Source organism: Nematolebias whitei, chromosome 3, assembly GCF_014905685.2.
Source record: "Nematolebias whitei isolate Nwh7 chromosome 3, NemWhi1, whole genome shotgun sequence".
Classification (NCBI taxonomy): Eukaryota; Metazoa; Chordata; class Actinopteri; order Cyprinodontiformes; family Rivulidae; genus Nematolebias; species Nematolebias whitei.
This window is the reverse complement of record NC_056500.1, coordinates 21,491,345-21,508,829: the sequence shown is the minus strand read 5'-3', so window position 1 is coordinate 21,508,829 and position 17,485 is coordinate 21,491,345. Positions and strand designations below refer to the sequence as shown.

The window sequence follows — 17,485 nt, the reverse complement described above, 5'->3', positions numbered from 1 at the left end:
AAATGTGTGGTACTGAGAATCAACTCTCCTGTGTGTACTTTAACTGGAATAAGGATTTCACATCAAAGCCCAAAGCCTGCAGATACTGAACTTACCACTAAATCCCAGTTATTAAGCTCTAAGAGAGTGATTGCCTCTGCAATGTTGTCAATTCCAGTGCAGGCCTGTAAGAGGGAAGAAACAATTTATTACCAAACAGAAGTACAACAAAATACATCTTGAAAACAGGACATCTTTCCGTTGAATGCTACATTTGCTTATCTTATTAGAAGTCAAGTCAAGTCAAGTCATATTTATTTATAGAGCACAATTTAAAACAGATAGACTGTTATCAAAGTGCTTAACACTAAGGGTAACACTGAGAAATAAAAAGCAGTAAGAATATACCTTAAAAATTTAAAACAACAGCATTAAAATGAAGACATGGAACAAGATATACTAAATCAACTCACACAGTATGAAACGCCAGAGAGAACAGATATGTTTTTAGCAGGGATTTGAACACAGGAAGGGAGGTGGCATGCCTAATGTTGGGGGGTAGGTTGTTCCACAGTTTGGGACCCATGACTGAAAACGACCGATCTCCTCGGAGCTTCAGTCGTGTTTTTGGAACAACCAAAAGCAGCTGATCGGATGATCTCAGAGCCCGAGAGGGAACATATGGTTCCAGTAGCTCAGAGAGGTAGATGGGTGCGAGGCCATTTAGGCACTTATAGGTCAGGAGGAGAATTTTGAAATCAATCCTAGTTCTCACAGGAAGCCAGTGTAGGGAGGACAGAACTGGTGTGATATGCTCATACCTCGGTGTACCGGTTAAGAGCCGAGCTGCAGCATTCTGGACGAGCTGTAGCGGTGAGATAGAGGCCTGGCTGACTCCAGCATACAGTGAATTACAATAGTCCAGGCGGGTTGTGATGAATGCATGGACTAGTGTCTCAAGGTCGGGTCTAGACAGCACTGGCTTGAGAAAATAGGGAAAGATTGACATATTGTTTTCTCAGATTCGTTAAAACACGTTGACAATTCCAGTTGTAGTACTCAACTGTTTATAGCTCATGTGAAGCTTTTTAATTAATTAATTTATTTATTTTAGACGTTTATACCAATACCTTGTATACCTGTATCTTTTAGCAAACTAAAAAATATGTTGTTTAAAAGTAATATAAAGGCTATAAAAAGCTATAAACAAGCATCATCGGACCAATTAACTTTCAGAAGTTTAACTTCCAAGAACTGACTGCAAGTCACAGTGATGGTCGCTAACGTTATACAGTAGTTCCTCGCTAATTCGCGGTTTGACTTTCGCGGACTCGCTCTTTCGCGTTTTTTCAACGATTGTCAACTTTAATATTACTCACGTGATTGGGACGGTACGGGATAAAAAGTTAACGAAAAAAATACTTTGGATAGGCGCCGCCATTTTGTATTTTTCTTTCAATAACCTATACTGTAACGCCAGTCAAAAGAACTACACTACCCAGAAACCAACAGCGCTTCCGGACGCTGCTTTCTGCTGAAATGGAGGGAAAGTTTTGCAATGCAGTCAGAAGAAGCTCACAGAACTGGCAGGAAAGTCGCATTTAATCCTGAAGCTCAATTATCCACGTGCACATCAACCTGGACGGGGCGGTGGGCTTCGTCACTGCAGGGTCTGCTGAATCGGAACCGAGCTGCTGGTCTGCAGAGCTGGTGAGTAAAAGTTTGCAGTACTGTACAGTACATATACGCATGTTGTTAAAATGATGTAGGTTTAAGAGTTTAGAACACTGCAAGAGTGTGGGAAGGGTTTATAAAGCCTTAATATATATTAAAATAAATATAGCGTTCCTACTTTGCGGATTTTCATCTATTGCGGTGGTGTGTGGAACGTAACCCCCGCGATAATCGAGGGACTGTTTTAATGTATCCCAGTTTGAAATATGCACACACACATATACATTAAATTTATTTATTGATTACATTATTATTATGGTGAGCATGTACAACTCCACTACAAAAGGGAGCCTCTTTGGATGTTTCTTTGCCAAATAAATATTGTATCAGGTGGTAATTTAATGAATAGGAAACAAAGTATTTTTTTTACTTTTTTTTTTACTATTTCTGCTGCAATATAAAGTTTGACGGTACCAGTCTTTAGTCTGGTCCTTGTAGTAAGAGATGTCTGAGGGTCTACAGTAAATTAGGTGTCGTTTGAGGATGTCACTGTCTGACATGTTGAATTATTATATCAAGACAGAGTTGAACGGGATTTGGCTCCAAGCTCGAAGTCATGTATGAAAGTCTGCGTCGACTGCGAAACAAGAGACAAAGCGTAAACAAGTTGGCAGCTAACAGCTTGTGTTTATTTCACGTTTACTAAGGCAATTAGTTCATCAATCCACCAAACTGAAAATCAGTCCAAGTCACACACTGGTCTTCGTTCAGATAAAAATATTTAAGACTTGTTTTTGTCAAGACATCGAGCTCTGGGTGAATAACTGTGCAGTTACCGAGCTGTCAGTCATTTAGCTCAGTGCTAACCAGAAAGGCAGCTCCGCTTTTTTCTTGAGCGCTTTGTTGTCGGCCTCCGACGACACCTGAAACAAAACTACAAGCTGAAGAAATTATTAGACACACGAAATAACCACGCACCTGAAAGTCGGCCAGAATCATTTCTCTGTCCATGTTGCAGGCGCCGCTTTCGGAGGCCGTGGTGGTGGCAATGACTGGCTAAAAGCGATCCCTCTTCACCGCCTCACAGGAGGAAACTGAACACAAATAAAATCCGATGCTTACGGCGGTGGCTTCAGAAATGTTGGCGAATGTGAAAAATGGACGTGAAGTGGGAGTTTAACGGCTCCAAACGGGCACCAGTTCAGTGAAGTAACGTTACGGTTCACAGTTATCTTGTATCATTATTGTCAGCTAACCCATTGCTTTACGGCTGACGTAAAGTGCCTCCGACTGTCGCAAAGCATACAGGCGAGACGTAATTTAGTTGTTTACAGTGGCGCTTGAAAGTATGTGAACCCTTTAAAAAATGTTATCTTTCTGCATAAATATGACCTAAAACATCATCAATTTTTCACAAAAGTCCTTAAAGTAGTTGAAGTAAACAGTTAAACAAATGAGACAAAAAATATTATACTTGGTCATTTATTTGAACCAACCATTATTTGAACCAATGAAATTCAATTCAGTTTATTTATACAGCGCCAAATCACAACAGAAGTCATCTCAGGGCACTGAACAGAAGCATTCATATATAAAAATAAGTTAACAGAAACATTCATATAAAAATAATTTAACATTATTTATCTTAGGAGCAGACTGCTTTGAATTTAATTGAAATACACGCATTCATTACATCTAGGCTTGATTACTGCAATTTGCTCCTGTTTGGTATCAGTCAGACCTCCCTTGCACGACTACAACTGGTCCAGAATGCAGCAGCCTGATTTTTAACCAGTACAGGCAAAAGAGAGCACATTACTCCTGTTTTGGCCTCACTGCACTGGCTACCGGTTCACCTTTGAATCCAGTTTAAAAATCGCTGAACAGTCTCTCTGATCTGCTACAGCCGTATGTCCCACCACGTTCCCTGAGGTCAGCGGACCAGTTGCTCCTCACAGTTCCAGGAACTCGTCTTAAGCGCAGAGGTGACAGGGCCTTCTCTGTAGCAGGACCAAGACTTTGGAACGAGTTACCTCTGCTTGTCAGACAGGCCCCCTCCCTCTCGGTTTTCAAGTCCCGTTTAAAAACCCACTACTATTCAGTAGCTTTCAACACCAGAGGATATCCATAAAAGTTCAATCTAGTCCTCTGGACATTCAAAAAAAAAAAAAAAAAAAAACAAAGCAAAAAAATGTAGAAACATTTCGTCTCTCATCCGAAAGACTTCCTCAGTCTGAGGTGCTGTTTTCAGCTCAGTCTCTTAAATAGCACCTTCTCAGAGTGGATCAACCAGTTTGTTGCTGACAACCAAAACCAGCTGCTCACATGGTCAAGAAGGCCCATCAGCCTAACAATGGATCAATAGCACACTGATAGCCGTTTACTATTCACAGGGGGTTGAGTGATATTAGCAATAACAGCATTGTAAGAGGGGGACAGTTGAACCCGGAGGCCTCCACCCCTGTTTAACGATGGACGGTTTCTTTTCACAAAGATGGCCTCCTTTACTCCTCTCTCAAACCATCGTTCCTCTCTGTCCAGGATGTGAACATCTTCATCCCTGAAAGAGTGACCGCTGGCCTGGAGATGAGTGTAGACCGCAGAATCCTGGCCTGATGATGTTGATCTTCTGTGCTGGGCCATACTTTTGGCCAGTGGCTGTTTTGTTTCCCCGATGTAAGACTGATCACAGCCCTCCTGACACTGAACAGCATACACAACATTACTCTGTTTGTGCCGGGGGACTGGATCTTTGGGATGAACCAGTCTTTGCCGTAATGTATTTTGGGGTTTAAAAGCCACTGGGACGTTATGTTTAGAAAATAAACGTCTCAGTTTCTCTGATACTCCCTCAACATACGGAAGGACCACTGGTCTGGGTCTGGGTTCCTCCTTTTTACCTGATGGCTGACTGGAGTCCTGTTTGGGTTTCTTCTCTGCTTTCAGGAAGGCCCAGTTAGGATATCCACATGGCTCTAGAGCCTGTCTTGTGTGGGATTTCTCCTTCTGCCTGGCTCCTGAGTTAGTGGGGACGCTGTCTGCTCTGTGATACAGAGTCCTGATGACTCCTAACTTGTGCTCCAAAGGGTGATGGGAGTCAAACTGCAAATACTGGTCTATGTGGGTGGGTTTGCGGTATACCTCGTTTTTCAAATGTCATCTATCAGAGACTGAGACCTCACAGTCCAAGAAAGCCAACTTGCCATTTTTTTCATCTTCTCGTGTGAACTTGATGTATTTATCCACAGAGTTGATGTGGTCAGTAAAATGTTGGACTTCCTAAGATTTAATTTTAACCCAGGTGTCGTCAACATACCTGAACCAATGACTTGGTGGTGTCCCTGAAAAGGACGTCAAGGCTCTCTTTTCTACCTCCTCCATGTACAGGTTGGCAACAACAGGAGAAACTGGAGACCCCATAGCACACCCATGTTTCTGCCTATAATATTACTCCCCATATGTGAAGTAGGTTGACTGCAGGCACAGTTTCAAGAGTTGACACAGTTGTTCTGTGGAAAGCGTGGTCCTGCTGCTCAGAGTGGTGTCTGATTTTAATCTTAAACTGACCACCTCTACTGCATCATCAACAGGAATGCACGTAAAGAGTGATGTGACATCAAAAGAGACCATTGTTTCATCAGTCTCCATGATGACATCCCTCACCTTCTCCACAAAGTCCATGGTGTTCTGTATGTGGTGTTCTGAGCTGCCAACTAAAGGGATGAGTACAGACGCCAGATATTTGGAAACATTGTAAGTGACCGAGTTAATCATGCTAACAATAGGTCTTAAAGGTACTGGCCAAAAGGATAGCCCAGCACAGAAGATCAACATCATCAGGCCAGGATTCTGCAGTCTACACTCATCTCCAGGCCAGCGGTCACTCTTTCAAGGATGAAGATGTTCACATCCTGGACAGAGAGGAACGATGGTTTGAGAGAGGAGTAAAGGAGGCCATCTTTGTGAAAAGAAATCGTCCATCATTAAACAGGGGTGGAGGCCTCCGGGTTCAACTGTCCCCCTCTTACAATGCTGTGATTGCTAGTATCACTCAACCCCTTGTGAATAGTAAACAGCCATCAGTGTGCTAATGATCCATTTTTAGGCTGATGGTTCTTCTTGACCATGTGAGCAGCTGGTTTTGGTTGTCAGCAGCAAACTGGTTGATCCACTCTGAGAAGGTGCTATTTAAGAGACTGGGCTGAATACAGCGCCTCAGACTGAGGAAGTCTTTCGGATGAGAGACGAAACGTTTCTACATTTTTTTGCTTTGTTTTGTTTTTTGTTTTTTTGAATGTCCAGAGGACCAGATTGAACTTTTTTGGATTTTTCTACCTGGATTATTGAGCATCCATCAGGATACCAGAGGATATGTGTTTTGAACCTGTATGCTCCACACTGGTTAGACATCATATTTATTATCTGCATCATTTTTATGTCTATATTCTGATTTACCTCATTTTGTATTTTGCTTTGTGTGTTGCCTGTTTTTCTGTCTGTACAGCACTTTGGTTGGCCTTGTCGCTGTTTTAAGTGATCTATAAATAAAATGGTATGCTATGGTATGGTATGGTAAGAGTATTGTTACTCATCATCCTCTTTCAGGCTGCAACACAAGCGGCACCATAACGTGAGCTGCTGAGTTCCTTGCACACCATCACCATCCTGTAAGCCCGCCCCAGACGTGCTGAAGCTGTGACGTCAGGGAATCCCTCCTCTGCTCTGACAGGAGAGCTGTCATGTTCACTGCATTTAGAGTCACCGCCAGAAATGTAATCGGCTGAGACGGAATGATAGAGCTCTTCTCCCAGTTTATCAGAACAGCTGTTTGTGTCTCTGCCTCTTCCCTGGACCAAGATAGGAGCAGAAGGTCATCCAGATAACACAAGATTTCTATTCCTCTTGTTAGAAGCAGCTGGAGAGCTGCTTCTACACATTTGGAGAACATGTGTGGGGCGAGTGAATAACCGAATGGGAAGTGGTTGTATTGGAAGCAGGCCCCCTGGAAGGAAAAGCGGAGGGACTTCCTGTGTTTGTTTATTACTGGGATGTGGAAGGATGCATCCTTCAGAGCTAGACACAAACCAATCCCCTTGTGTCACGAATTCGAGAACACGTTTCATCGTCAGCATGTGAAAAGTTCGTTCCATGTTGAATTTGTTGAAAGAAGCCAGACCTAAAATTGATCTGAGGTCTGGTGACATCTTCGGAACATGGAAGTACTGGGAGTAAAAAAACAGCTTCCTCCTCTCCAGGAGGAACTGATCATGTCTATTTTCATAAGCTCCATCAGTTCTGAGTGAAGGATTCAACCTGTTCTGGAGATGCTAGCTGGGTTTCTAACACCCTGTTGAATTTCAGGGGTGTTCTCGCAAACTGCAGAGTGTAACCTTTGCAAAATTTTATTTTTAATTAAGTTTTTATCAACATTACAAACATGTGTCTGGGGTATATTAACAGGTACAAAGGTGATAGTATTCAAGGATAAAAAAAGAACAAGATAAATATAAAAGGTACAAAAGGTACAAAAGTCTAAAAAAATTACATCACAATCTATTTACAGGTTACATAGATAAATTCACATTAAGTTTTTCTAGAAATGAGATGGTTTTCATTGCCTTTTTGTTTTCAAGTCCTTTAACAGTTGTGCTGTATATGTAAAGTTCTGCTGAAGTGGGTTATGCTTGGTTTGGAGTTTGACCACTTTGTCTTGTGAATGTGAAATTAAGTTGGGTGAAGTAAATCAAGTCTTTATCCATATCCTTATCGTCAAAGCATAATATAATGTCTTTTTTTATAAGTTGAAATATTTGTCCAGTTTTCTGTTGTATGAGTTGTCATACATTTGTCCAGAATGCCTTTGTGTGATTACATTGATAGAATAAATGAGAGATTGTTTCCATGTGTAGTTCACAAAATGTACAAGAGTAGTCAATATCAAGTTTGAATCTTTCCAGTGTTTTTTAACAGGGTGTACATTATGATTGATTTTATATGAAACCTCTTTAACTTCATTTGTTATGCAAAAATTTTCCCCATTTAACCAAACTTGTTTCCAATTAATTTCTCCAAAAGTAGAGGACCAAAAAAAATCTACCGAGAGGTAAAGTAATCTTCTGTAGACATGTTCTTATAAGTTTGCTGGAACATGTTTTTTTAGTGATCTTCAGTCCACCTAGCATTATAATAATAACAATGATGATCATTTATTCAATTTGTACTGCACTTTACATTTTACAATGTCAAAGTGCTACAATATAAAATATTTAAAGAGAATAAAATAAGGACTAAAAATTTTAAAAGCTAAAAAAAAAAAAAACTACAAGATTAAAAATATCTTTAAACACTATAAAATCTTTAAAAGAAAAAGGTCTTCAGTTCTTTCTTAAAACTTTCTGTAGTCTGGGGTATCCTTAGATGGTCGGGGAGGTTGTTCCACAGACGAAGAGCAGCAGAGCAAAAGGCCCTGTGTATAGTTTTGTCCGGGGAGGGCAGAGCTGATAGGAATTTGTGGAGCGGAGGGACCGTGTTGATGTCAGAGCAGCGAGCAATTCTTTTTTGGAGCATTGCCCTGAATGGACTGGTGGGTGAGTAAAGAAACCTTGTATTAAATACAGAGTGAAATGGGAAGCCAGTGCAAGGATTTAAGGATTGGGGTGATGTGGTCATGTTTCCTGTGCTTCATCTGAATCCTGGTTGCACTGTTTTGTACATACTGAAGTTTTTGAATGTGCTTGGATGGAATTCCATTTAAAAAAAGTGTGGTGCAGTAATCCAGTCTTGAGGAGACAAAAGCATGGACAAGTTTTTCAGCATCAGAAAAGGAGAGCAATGGACGGAGTTTGGAGATGTTTTTCAGATGAAAGAATGAAGTCTTGCAAAGGCTTTTAATAAAGGATTCAAATGTAAGATGAGAATAAAATCTTACATGAATTAGTCACTGTATCCTAAAAGGGAATGTTTTGGCCAGAGAAGATTATTGTAGAGATAGATGTTGAGTGAGTCTGATGCGGGGTCCCAACCAAAAAAACTTCTGTTTTTGATGTGTTTAATTGGAGAAAGTTGGCGTTCATCCAGGCTTTTACCTCTTCAAGACAGGTGAGAGTGATGAACCTGTAGAATCTATTTTGATATAGAGCTGCAAGTCATCTGCATAACAATGAAAAGAGATCCTGTGGTGAGTGATAATGACCGAGGGGGAGCATTATGGGGCTTCTAAGGTGGTCTCTAGATAAATTATCAGTTTGTTCCTTTGAAGAGCTGCATCATGGAGTTTGGTAGAGCATCAAAAACTACAGTATACTCTTTAGGTGTTGCAGGTATGTTAAATCTGGTCAGAAATTCAGTCTATGACAAAAGGGTTCCATTATCATTTAACAGCTGTTGGACCAGCATAATTCCATTATCCATCCAGTTTTTATAGTAAAGTGACTTATTCTTATACAGAATATTCAACACATCTGGAGCATTTTATAGAGACACTGAGTTGGTTCAATCTGTTTTTTTTGTTGTTTTTTTTGTATTTCTATACTTACTACTTAATACTTGAACATGTTTTGCTTTGATACTGTTTTATAAATTCTATAACATGTTTTTAATAGAAAGCCAACTGTTGTACAAAGTTTGTTGTACTTTAAGCATCAGAGAAATTTTGAAATGTTCAGTATGCTTAAAAATCAAAATAAATGGACAATCACATTGTACTAACTGGTGTACTTTGATTTTTAAGCACAGTGGTCCTAGAGGAGGGACGGTGGGAAAACCTTGATCCGTGAACCCCTTGACCTTTGTGATGGCCGCGTAGGAGGCGACCGGCGCGTTCAACTTCAGAGGGTCAGTGGCTGAGCCCAGGAGGGCCAGGCTGGATCCAGGTGTCCGGTATGCTGGGCGGCAAACCTTCACACCAAAAGGGTCGATGTGACTGGATCTGCCGGCTCGGGCACCTCCAGGTCGCAGGCTCTCACCAACCTACCGATTATCTGAACAAAGCTGAACTGAACAAAAGCCAGCTGAAAAGTAGCTAACAAGGTAGAAAGAAGCTTAAATTACTAGAAGGAAATAGAGAGAGCACATTTTTTGCTGATTAGGCCAAAAAAAGTTGAAATTATTGCAAAAAATGTTGAATTACGGTAGCTGAAAAGTTTAAATTAGCATAAAACAGCTAAATAGTAGATGAAATATCAGAAAAAGCAGAAACTTGCATAAATAGGAGCAGAACAAATTAGCAGAAAGAAGTTAGAAGAAGCACAAAATGTTTTAGTTAGTGGAATGATCTGAAAGGAGCACAGAACAGCTGAAAGCTGGAAAAAGTTTAAATTTACACAAGGAAGCTGAAAGCAGCTGAACCAGAACAAAATGTGAAAGGAGTTGTAAAAGATTGTAAACAGATCTAAAGATTTGAAGGAGGTAAAATGAGCTCAATTCATTTTCTATGAGGAAAAAAAAGGCAGAAAAGGCTAAATATTTCAAAAAGCTGAAGTTGCATCCATACCAAAAGTCATAGCAGGATTGTCCTGAAAGAGCTGAATGTTTAGATATATGATTTGTAGCAACTGCACAAAAATTGTGGAACGAGAAAGATGGTGATAAACATGCGGAGGAAAAATGGATCACAATAGTGTGAATGCTTCATGAACATTCACACAATGCGGGGACTGGTGAGTGTAAACAGGTGAACGATTCAGCAGGTGGTGAGAGGATGAGCTTCATACAAAGTCACCTGAACAATTCATGACAAATAACTTGAATAAACCCCAAACTTAAATACTGTACATTGTCACCAAAAATGCGAAGAGGAGGTTGAAAGTAATCCTCAGCTGAACAGATTTTGTTATACTTGTTTGCAGTAGATCGAACAAATCTGGGTTTGGTTTTGGTCTGTTTTTGTGCTTACAAAAACACTGATTTATGTTAACAACAATGGTTAAATCATGTCATCTGGACCTGTTTCTTTAAGTGAAGAAATATAGTTTGTTTTTTATTGCACTTACAAAACTCTTTACTGCTATATGTTGTTTTTCAGCTCTGTGCTTGGACGCCCCCTCGACCCAGTGCAGTTGGTGGGAGACAGAAGGACTCTAGCTAAAATAACATCACGTTGGACAACGTCTCCCACCCCATGCATGAAGCTGTTACTGATTTGGACAGCTCGTCCAGATTACTGCATCTTAAATGAACAAAGGGGCGTTACTTGCTCTCAGCAGCTGTTAGACTCTACAACCATCACTGCTCCCAACAATCTCAAGTATAAAATACAAACTGACCTCTGCTAAAACACACACTCTGCCTGTATGTACTGTAAATAGTCTGTCATTCTCAATGTTCAATACATATTGAACATTGTTTATTTAAATATAGTTTTGTTTTTTTTACATTTTAGGAGCTTTTTGTGTTAATCTTTTTATCTGTTACTGCTGTTAAAACCAAATTTCCTATCCGTGTGTAACCGGGTGATTTGAGTATGTTGCACAGGGTGGGAGGGGAGGGGTCTGCCTCACGCTCCTGTCAGTGGATCCTCCACTTCTGGACGTGCACGCCAAACATTTGATTCTCCAGGGCGTTGGCTGTTTGGTGTGTCACTGCATGAGGTGTGAGCGCTGGTGCAGTGCTCATCACGCATTGTAACAAGCCCTGAATCGCAAGTGGGACATTTCCACTGCTGTTAAGGTAAAAGTTTGACTAGCCACCTATGGGTGGTTGGGTGCTGTCATTGCTGCTCTGCATATTGTTGCTGCTGTGGCGTTCTGGTTAAAGTAACTTGTATTTGTTTTTTTAGGATGTGTGCCAGTGAGTAGCAGATTGCCACTGCAACTGTTTGAATTTAACCTTTAGTGGGGTTGTGACTTAAGGTACATGCTTGTATTATATATATTTATATTGATGTTTATTATGCGCAGGCACTTTACTAATTGTCATTCTGTGTACAGTAGATTGCTGCTGTTTAGATCTTATGCTCCCAACTTTGTGCGCATTTTTTTTTTTTTTTTTTTTACTTTATATGTGTAGCACTTAGGGAGTGGTTATCTTTTAAAAATATGAACATTATAATGGAAAATGTTAATTCTTTAGTCAATTTGCAATGAGTGAAAACCAACAACGCCACCTGGGATTATACTCCAGTAAATAAAAAGGACACACAAGTTTGTTCTACTGGAGGAAGGAGACAAGATTCAAATGAACTTTTACCAAATTTATTGGGGGTGTAATTTGCACAAGTGAAAAGTATTCAAAAAGTATTTTAAAATATGCAATACCAGAAAATTGTTGACTGCATTTAATTGTTTAACACAGCTGTGCTGGAGTTAAAAAAAACCACTAATATATCAGGTGAGACTGAGGCTTACTAGTGGGGAGGGGGGGCTGTAAAGACAAGGAGACCACATCCAGTGAAGGAAGAGGGATCACCTAAACTACAAAAGGGAAAAGGAGTGTTCCACACACAAAGCGAGACACCGCCACCAGGGGTCACCACCGCCACCACACGAAGTCTCAGTCCCTGAAAAATAAAAATAAAATAAAAAAAATGAACAAACAGCCTTAATGAAACAGCCACGTCGCAACATTTATTAACAGATTAAGTGGTGCACTCAGTTCATTAAAATCAAAGTCTCAGCCAGTAGGGCAAGGGCCCGAGTTAGTTTTATAGTTTTTCCTCTAGGCAAGACAGTAGCGAGCAGAATCCAGCTGAACAGCAGGAGAAGGCTCATCTGAAAACTAAAAAAAAAAAAAAAAAAAAAAAGGGAGCAGATCGTCACTATTAAACTCAACCATTGACAGCAGAATTTACAGAATCTCATATTGCCTACCTGCAAATTTGTATGTTACAGCACAATCTTATAATAGAGTTGCTGTATAAATTGGATCAAGCAGCTGTAACAGAACAGTCTAATAAGCATTTGTTTACAGTAACAGGTAAGCGGTAGCAGGCTAGGCTAACCCTTACCTTCAAGCCATTAATTGGGCACACAACAGACAGACCAGTCTTATATCCAGGAGGCAGAGAAGAGGCTAGTTGGAGAATGTTCTCTGCAGCAGACGCAAGCAGACGTCGTGACAAACGCCGTGTACCCAGACAGGAGTGACGCGCTTTTATACAGAAGCCGCAATTGACCGTGTTAAAGTGGCAGCACACCATTTATGCTGCTACATATGCTCTCTGTACACATCTACTGACTGTGAAACTAATTGCCCCGGGGATAATAAACATACTTGAACTCATGCTGGCATTGTGTTCACCTGGTGCTAGGTTTGTTCTAGCACTTTAAAACTAACACTCTGTATCGCCACCTAAACATAACTACTCTCTTTTTTAGTAGTTTTTATTTTGCTCAATTTTGTCTTTGGTTGTGATTATTAGGTTTTAAATGTATATAATAAAGAGCTGTTTTTAATGCTGTTGGAAGGAATAAATAAAATATTAAATGTATATAATGAAGAGCTGTTTTTAATGCTGTTGAAAGGAATAAATAAAATATTAAATGTATATAATAAAGAGCTGTTTTTAATGCTGTTGAAAGGAATAAATAAAATATTAAATGTATATAATAAAGAGCTGTTTTTAATGCTGTTGAAAGGAATAAATAAAATACCCTACTCGTACCCTACTTCTGTTTTTGTCATTTGAAGCCAGGCGTACCTGACCAGACTATCTAGCATTATTTGAAATCTACCAGCTGGCTTTAGGGTCACGCCCTCCGAGTAGCAATCTGGGCCTTTTGCTCTGTTGCACGTGGGTGTTCCTCCCACACACTGAAAACATCCATGTTAGGCTGCCTTCAGACCCAGGCCTCCCTTGCAAAAGAGACCTGTGATCTCAGTGGGATTTGCCTGGTTTAATAAAGATTAATAAATAAATAAAGGCTGCTTCTATTCTATTTTCTTAAAAGCTTCATTCAAAAAAAGCACCCCTCATGACATGACTGTGCTGCATTGTGATGCAGGAATTATAAAACCAAATCTGACCCCTGTAAGTCCAAGTGATGCTGTGACATCATACAGATGATAATCCAGTGTGCAGAAGATAATTTGTGAAAAGCTGAATTTGACTGAAGTTAAGTTTTTATCACATCTCCCTGCATCATCACGTTACTGTCACCACCAGGGGTCGATGCACTGTAGTGCAAAAAAAAAAAAGAAAAAAAGAAAACCGAAAGATGCCTCCTTTCAGCTGTCGGTTTGTTTGTTTGTTTGTTTGTTTGTTTGTTTGTTTGTTTGTTTGTTTTAAGGAGCTTTAACATTTCTTCAGGCAGATGTGGATGCTGTGACAGGTGAATTATTGTAATTCTAGAGGAGTGAGTTCAAACATTAAAGGACTTATGAGAGATCTGTGGTGCGTTCAGGAACAGATGCTGTTTGTGTTTCTGTTTTTAAGCTTTTGAAAATGAGCGGGAAGTGCTTCTTGTTACCTCACATCCTTTGACATGGCATTTTCTTACGGTCGGCCCAAGTTCGGTTTTTGTCGTATTTTTGTTTTCATTTTTTTTGTTTGTTTCTTTCTTCTTTCTTTGTCTCTTTTTTTATTATTATTATTTATTTCGTTACTGCATTTGCAGCACGGAACATATTGACCAGGAAAAAGGAAGACGCGTGTTGTGGTTCATTCTGAGTAAGTTTTGTTTCGTTTTGCTTGTGATGTGCTTTTAATTTGAATGTGTCACATGAAACTTACATTTCTCAAGGCATCACACTGTTGGCAGGATATATTTGAATGATGTGTGATATTTGAGCCGCAAATAAATAGTCAAATTTTCTCTATTTCCCTCCAGTTTGATCTTAAATTGACTAGAAGTGGCCTGAAAATACACCAGGAGCTTCTCATTCCTGGAATTAATTTGGACCTATTGGTTATAGAGTTTAAATTTCATGTTTTAGCTTGAAATTTTAAGAAACTTGTTTAGTTTATTTTGGGAAAAGGTATACATTATTGGATAAGAGTGGAAAAATGATCTATAACAACCATAAATCATTGCATACTGAATTATTTGAACTATTAGAAAGAAAGAAAGACAGAATCAAAGAAAGAAATGTATTTGTTCTTCATAAAAATGCACATTGGCACAATTTTCTACACAAACTTTGCTTATTTTTGCTTATTATTTCCAGTCCTGTCATCTGCAGCAGGCCCTGCTGAGGCAGGAGGGAAGGAGGAGTTTGTCTGATCTAACACTTCTCCTTCAATGCTTTTGATCATCTTGGATGATCTGTGCTTGTATTTTATTTGACAACGAATGGCGTCACACATAGATTTACTGTGCAGCGCTTCAGCTCGGGGTAACCTAGAGATGGTTTTGCTTTTACTGCAGGCTGGAGTTGACATCAACGGACGGAATCAATTCAACAAAACTCCTTTACAGGTCGGTAGACTCTGCATTCAACTTTTTAGATTTGAATTATAGTGAAAATAGTTGTCAACTTTGCCACGTTTCAAAAAAAAGGTTTTCTGACTTTTGTCAGGAACAAGTCACTTCCTACTTTTTGCCATGTGCTGCCTCAAGATTTTATCTTTGAAATCTTTTATGCTCAGTTTACCTGACCATCTAAACAAGTTTTGTAAATTAATTTTTAATAATCAATATTGTATTTTTGGCATATGATCATCAAGCTAAATTAAATAACATACCGTGTGGGGGGGGAAAAAGGCAGCTTTGATTAGATTTTTATATAAAAGTCACAAATTTAAGTGATTGTTTTATTATTTGCGTTTGTCATCAAATTTAATCTGTTTCACAAGTTAGAGATAAAGTTTTAGAGCACATCATAAAGATGTTCAGCTGATTTTTAAAAAAAAATGTATAGAACAAAATATAAATGTGTCTTGAATTTCAATTAAACAAAATATGGAGTTTATAAAAGCCAACTTTTTTTTGTTGTTTTTAATTTGTAAGGTTTTTTTAAATATAGGGGAAACGAGAAGAAGAAAAAAAAACAACAACAACAGTAGAATGAGGCTGTTTTATAAAATAAGAAGGCTGCACGTCCAAACATGTGATTTGTTTGGGAAAAACTTCAACTTTCCTTATTTAACTAATTTTAATAAATCCTTAATTGCATGTTTATTAAGACTCGGGTTGTGGAGGTCATAGGAGGAGCCGCGCCCAGAGAGGTGCGTGTAGTCCCAGCACAGTCATGTCCACGTTCTTCTGGAGACAATGACTTTGGAGTTGACTTTTTAGAGTCAAACTGAGACCAAAACGTGACAAAACTGCAATTATTTATTTTAAGGGAGGGGGAAACTACAGCTGATTGTTATCAGCGCCAAAAACAGCTGTTTAAAGTGAGTGAAACTGAACAACATGTAAACATCTGGATGGAAGGATTATGAAGATGGTTATTTTTCTGCACATCTGTAGGCCTCGGAGTCATGTCAGGACATAAAGGCCGAAGTTTTTGTTTAGTCTTAACGCGTTTTATTTGTGTTTTTCTCTCAACCTTTATTCTGTCCGTGTACAAATCGAAATGCGTGGACGCTTTGTGCTCGTTGTTCCCGTCAGGAGGCCTCGGTTCCCGTCAGGCCTGTTCCCTCCTCTCCCTGTGCTCTCGTTTATTCGTGTCTGTTTCCAGGTGGCCATGCTGGGCAACACCCCACTCGTGGAGACGCTCCTCGCGGCGGGCGCGGACCCCAACGTGCGCGACCAGACCTCCAAACTCACCGTGATGCACGACGCCGCGCGCGAGGGCTTCGCGGAAACTGTGCGCACGCTGCTAGCTCACGGGGCTGACGCGCATCTGGAGGACTTCAAAGGGAACCTGCCGCTACACCTGGCAGAGAGGGAGGGGCACGCGGAGGTGGTCCAGCTGCTGATGTAGGGCACCGGCCGGCAGCTCGCGTGACGAGGCCTCCAGATGCAGCCACTGTTTGGAGCTCGTGAGTAAAGAGGAGAAATGTGCAACCCTGTGGATGTTTTTTAATTTCAGTCATCGTGTTCTAGAGCAGGGCTATTCAACTGGTGGCCCGGGGGGCAAACAAAGTCCACTGTGCTCATTTCGACTCACCCATTCATTTTTAAATTAATCTAGATTTTAAATCGTGACTGCTGAATGTCCGGCCCCTGAGCTCTTGACTTTCAATAACTGTGACCCCCTGAGTAGTTGGTTGAATAACTAACCTTTAACCTGTCCAGCTGTTCTAAATGTTTGTTGTTGTTGTTGTTGTTGTTTTGCTGTTCGGCTTTTAACCGGAACTCATATGTCTGAACTAGGGATGTGTGATATGACATAAAATTCATCTTACCATATGTATTGCAATGGGTGGCAATGGTATATATCACAATATGTTTTTGGTATAAAACTTGTAATAGGAATTTTTAAAAAGCATAGGTGTCCTTTTGCCATAATTTATTTTGAAAACTGCTATACCAAAAAATAATCTCAACTAAGAAAATTCCACTACTAGATCCAGAGAGTTGTTAAAATCAAGTATTAGGCTTCTTTCTTGTAGTGCAAAATGCAAAAGATATCAAACGTAGTTTTAGCCATATGTTTTAAACTAAATAATATGTTGTTAACTCTTAACAGTTTCCAGTATACTTAAGAAATGACCTGCAACAGAGCAGCGTTTTACACTGAAAACACTTCACCCTCCAACCCTCTAGTGGGCGTCTCCTTCCGCTTTAAGGAGAGCTGACACAAAATGGCGACCAGTTTCCTCTGTGACTTTGACCAGAGGGTCTCACAGTAAAATCACACAACACAGCGTTCTTTTCACAAATCAGAGAGCAGGTTTAACCCTCCTCCCTTTTTATTTATTTTATTTTTTTTTAGCTTAAATGCACTCCATAAAGCTGACCAATGAACTTTAGACAAAAAAAAAAACAACCTTTCGACACAACACAGC

General features: G+C 39.9%; 2 protein-coding genes across 2 annotated transcripts in view; one reads left to right on the top strand and one right to left on the bottom strand.

Annotated features, from left to right (window-relative positions):
- faf1 (Fas (TNFRSF6) associated factor 1) overlaps positions 1 to 2,942 on the bottom strand; it is a 64,870-nt gene extending 61,928 nt beyond the window's left edge. Inside the window, exons 1-2 of the mRNA XM_037698098.1 lie at positions 2,632 to 2,942; positions 96 to 164 (exon numbers count right to left, since the gene is read on the bottom strand). Of these exons, the coding sequence (XP_037554026.1) occupies positions 96 to 164; positions 2,632 to 2,664 (102 nt within the window). The 5' untranslated portion in view covers positions 2,665 to 2,942. The remainder of the gene's footprint in view (positions 1 to 95; positions 165 to 2,631) is intronic.
- An 11,937-nt stretch (positions 2,943 to 14,879) lies between these two features.
- cdkn2c (cyclin-dependent kinase inhibitor 2C (p18, inhibits CDK4)) lies at positions 14,880 to 16,458 on the top strand. The gene is made up of 2 exons (XM_037674664.1): positions 14,880 to 15,005; positions 16,213 to 16,458. Exons 1-2 carry the CDS (start codon positions 14,880 to 14,882, stop codon positions 16,456 to 16,458), a joined length of 372 nt encoding a protein of 123 aa, XP_037530592.1.
- Positions 16,459 to 17,485: the final 1,027 nt, after the last annotated feature.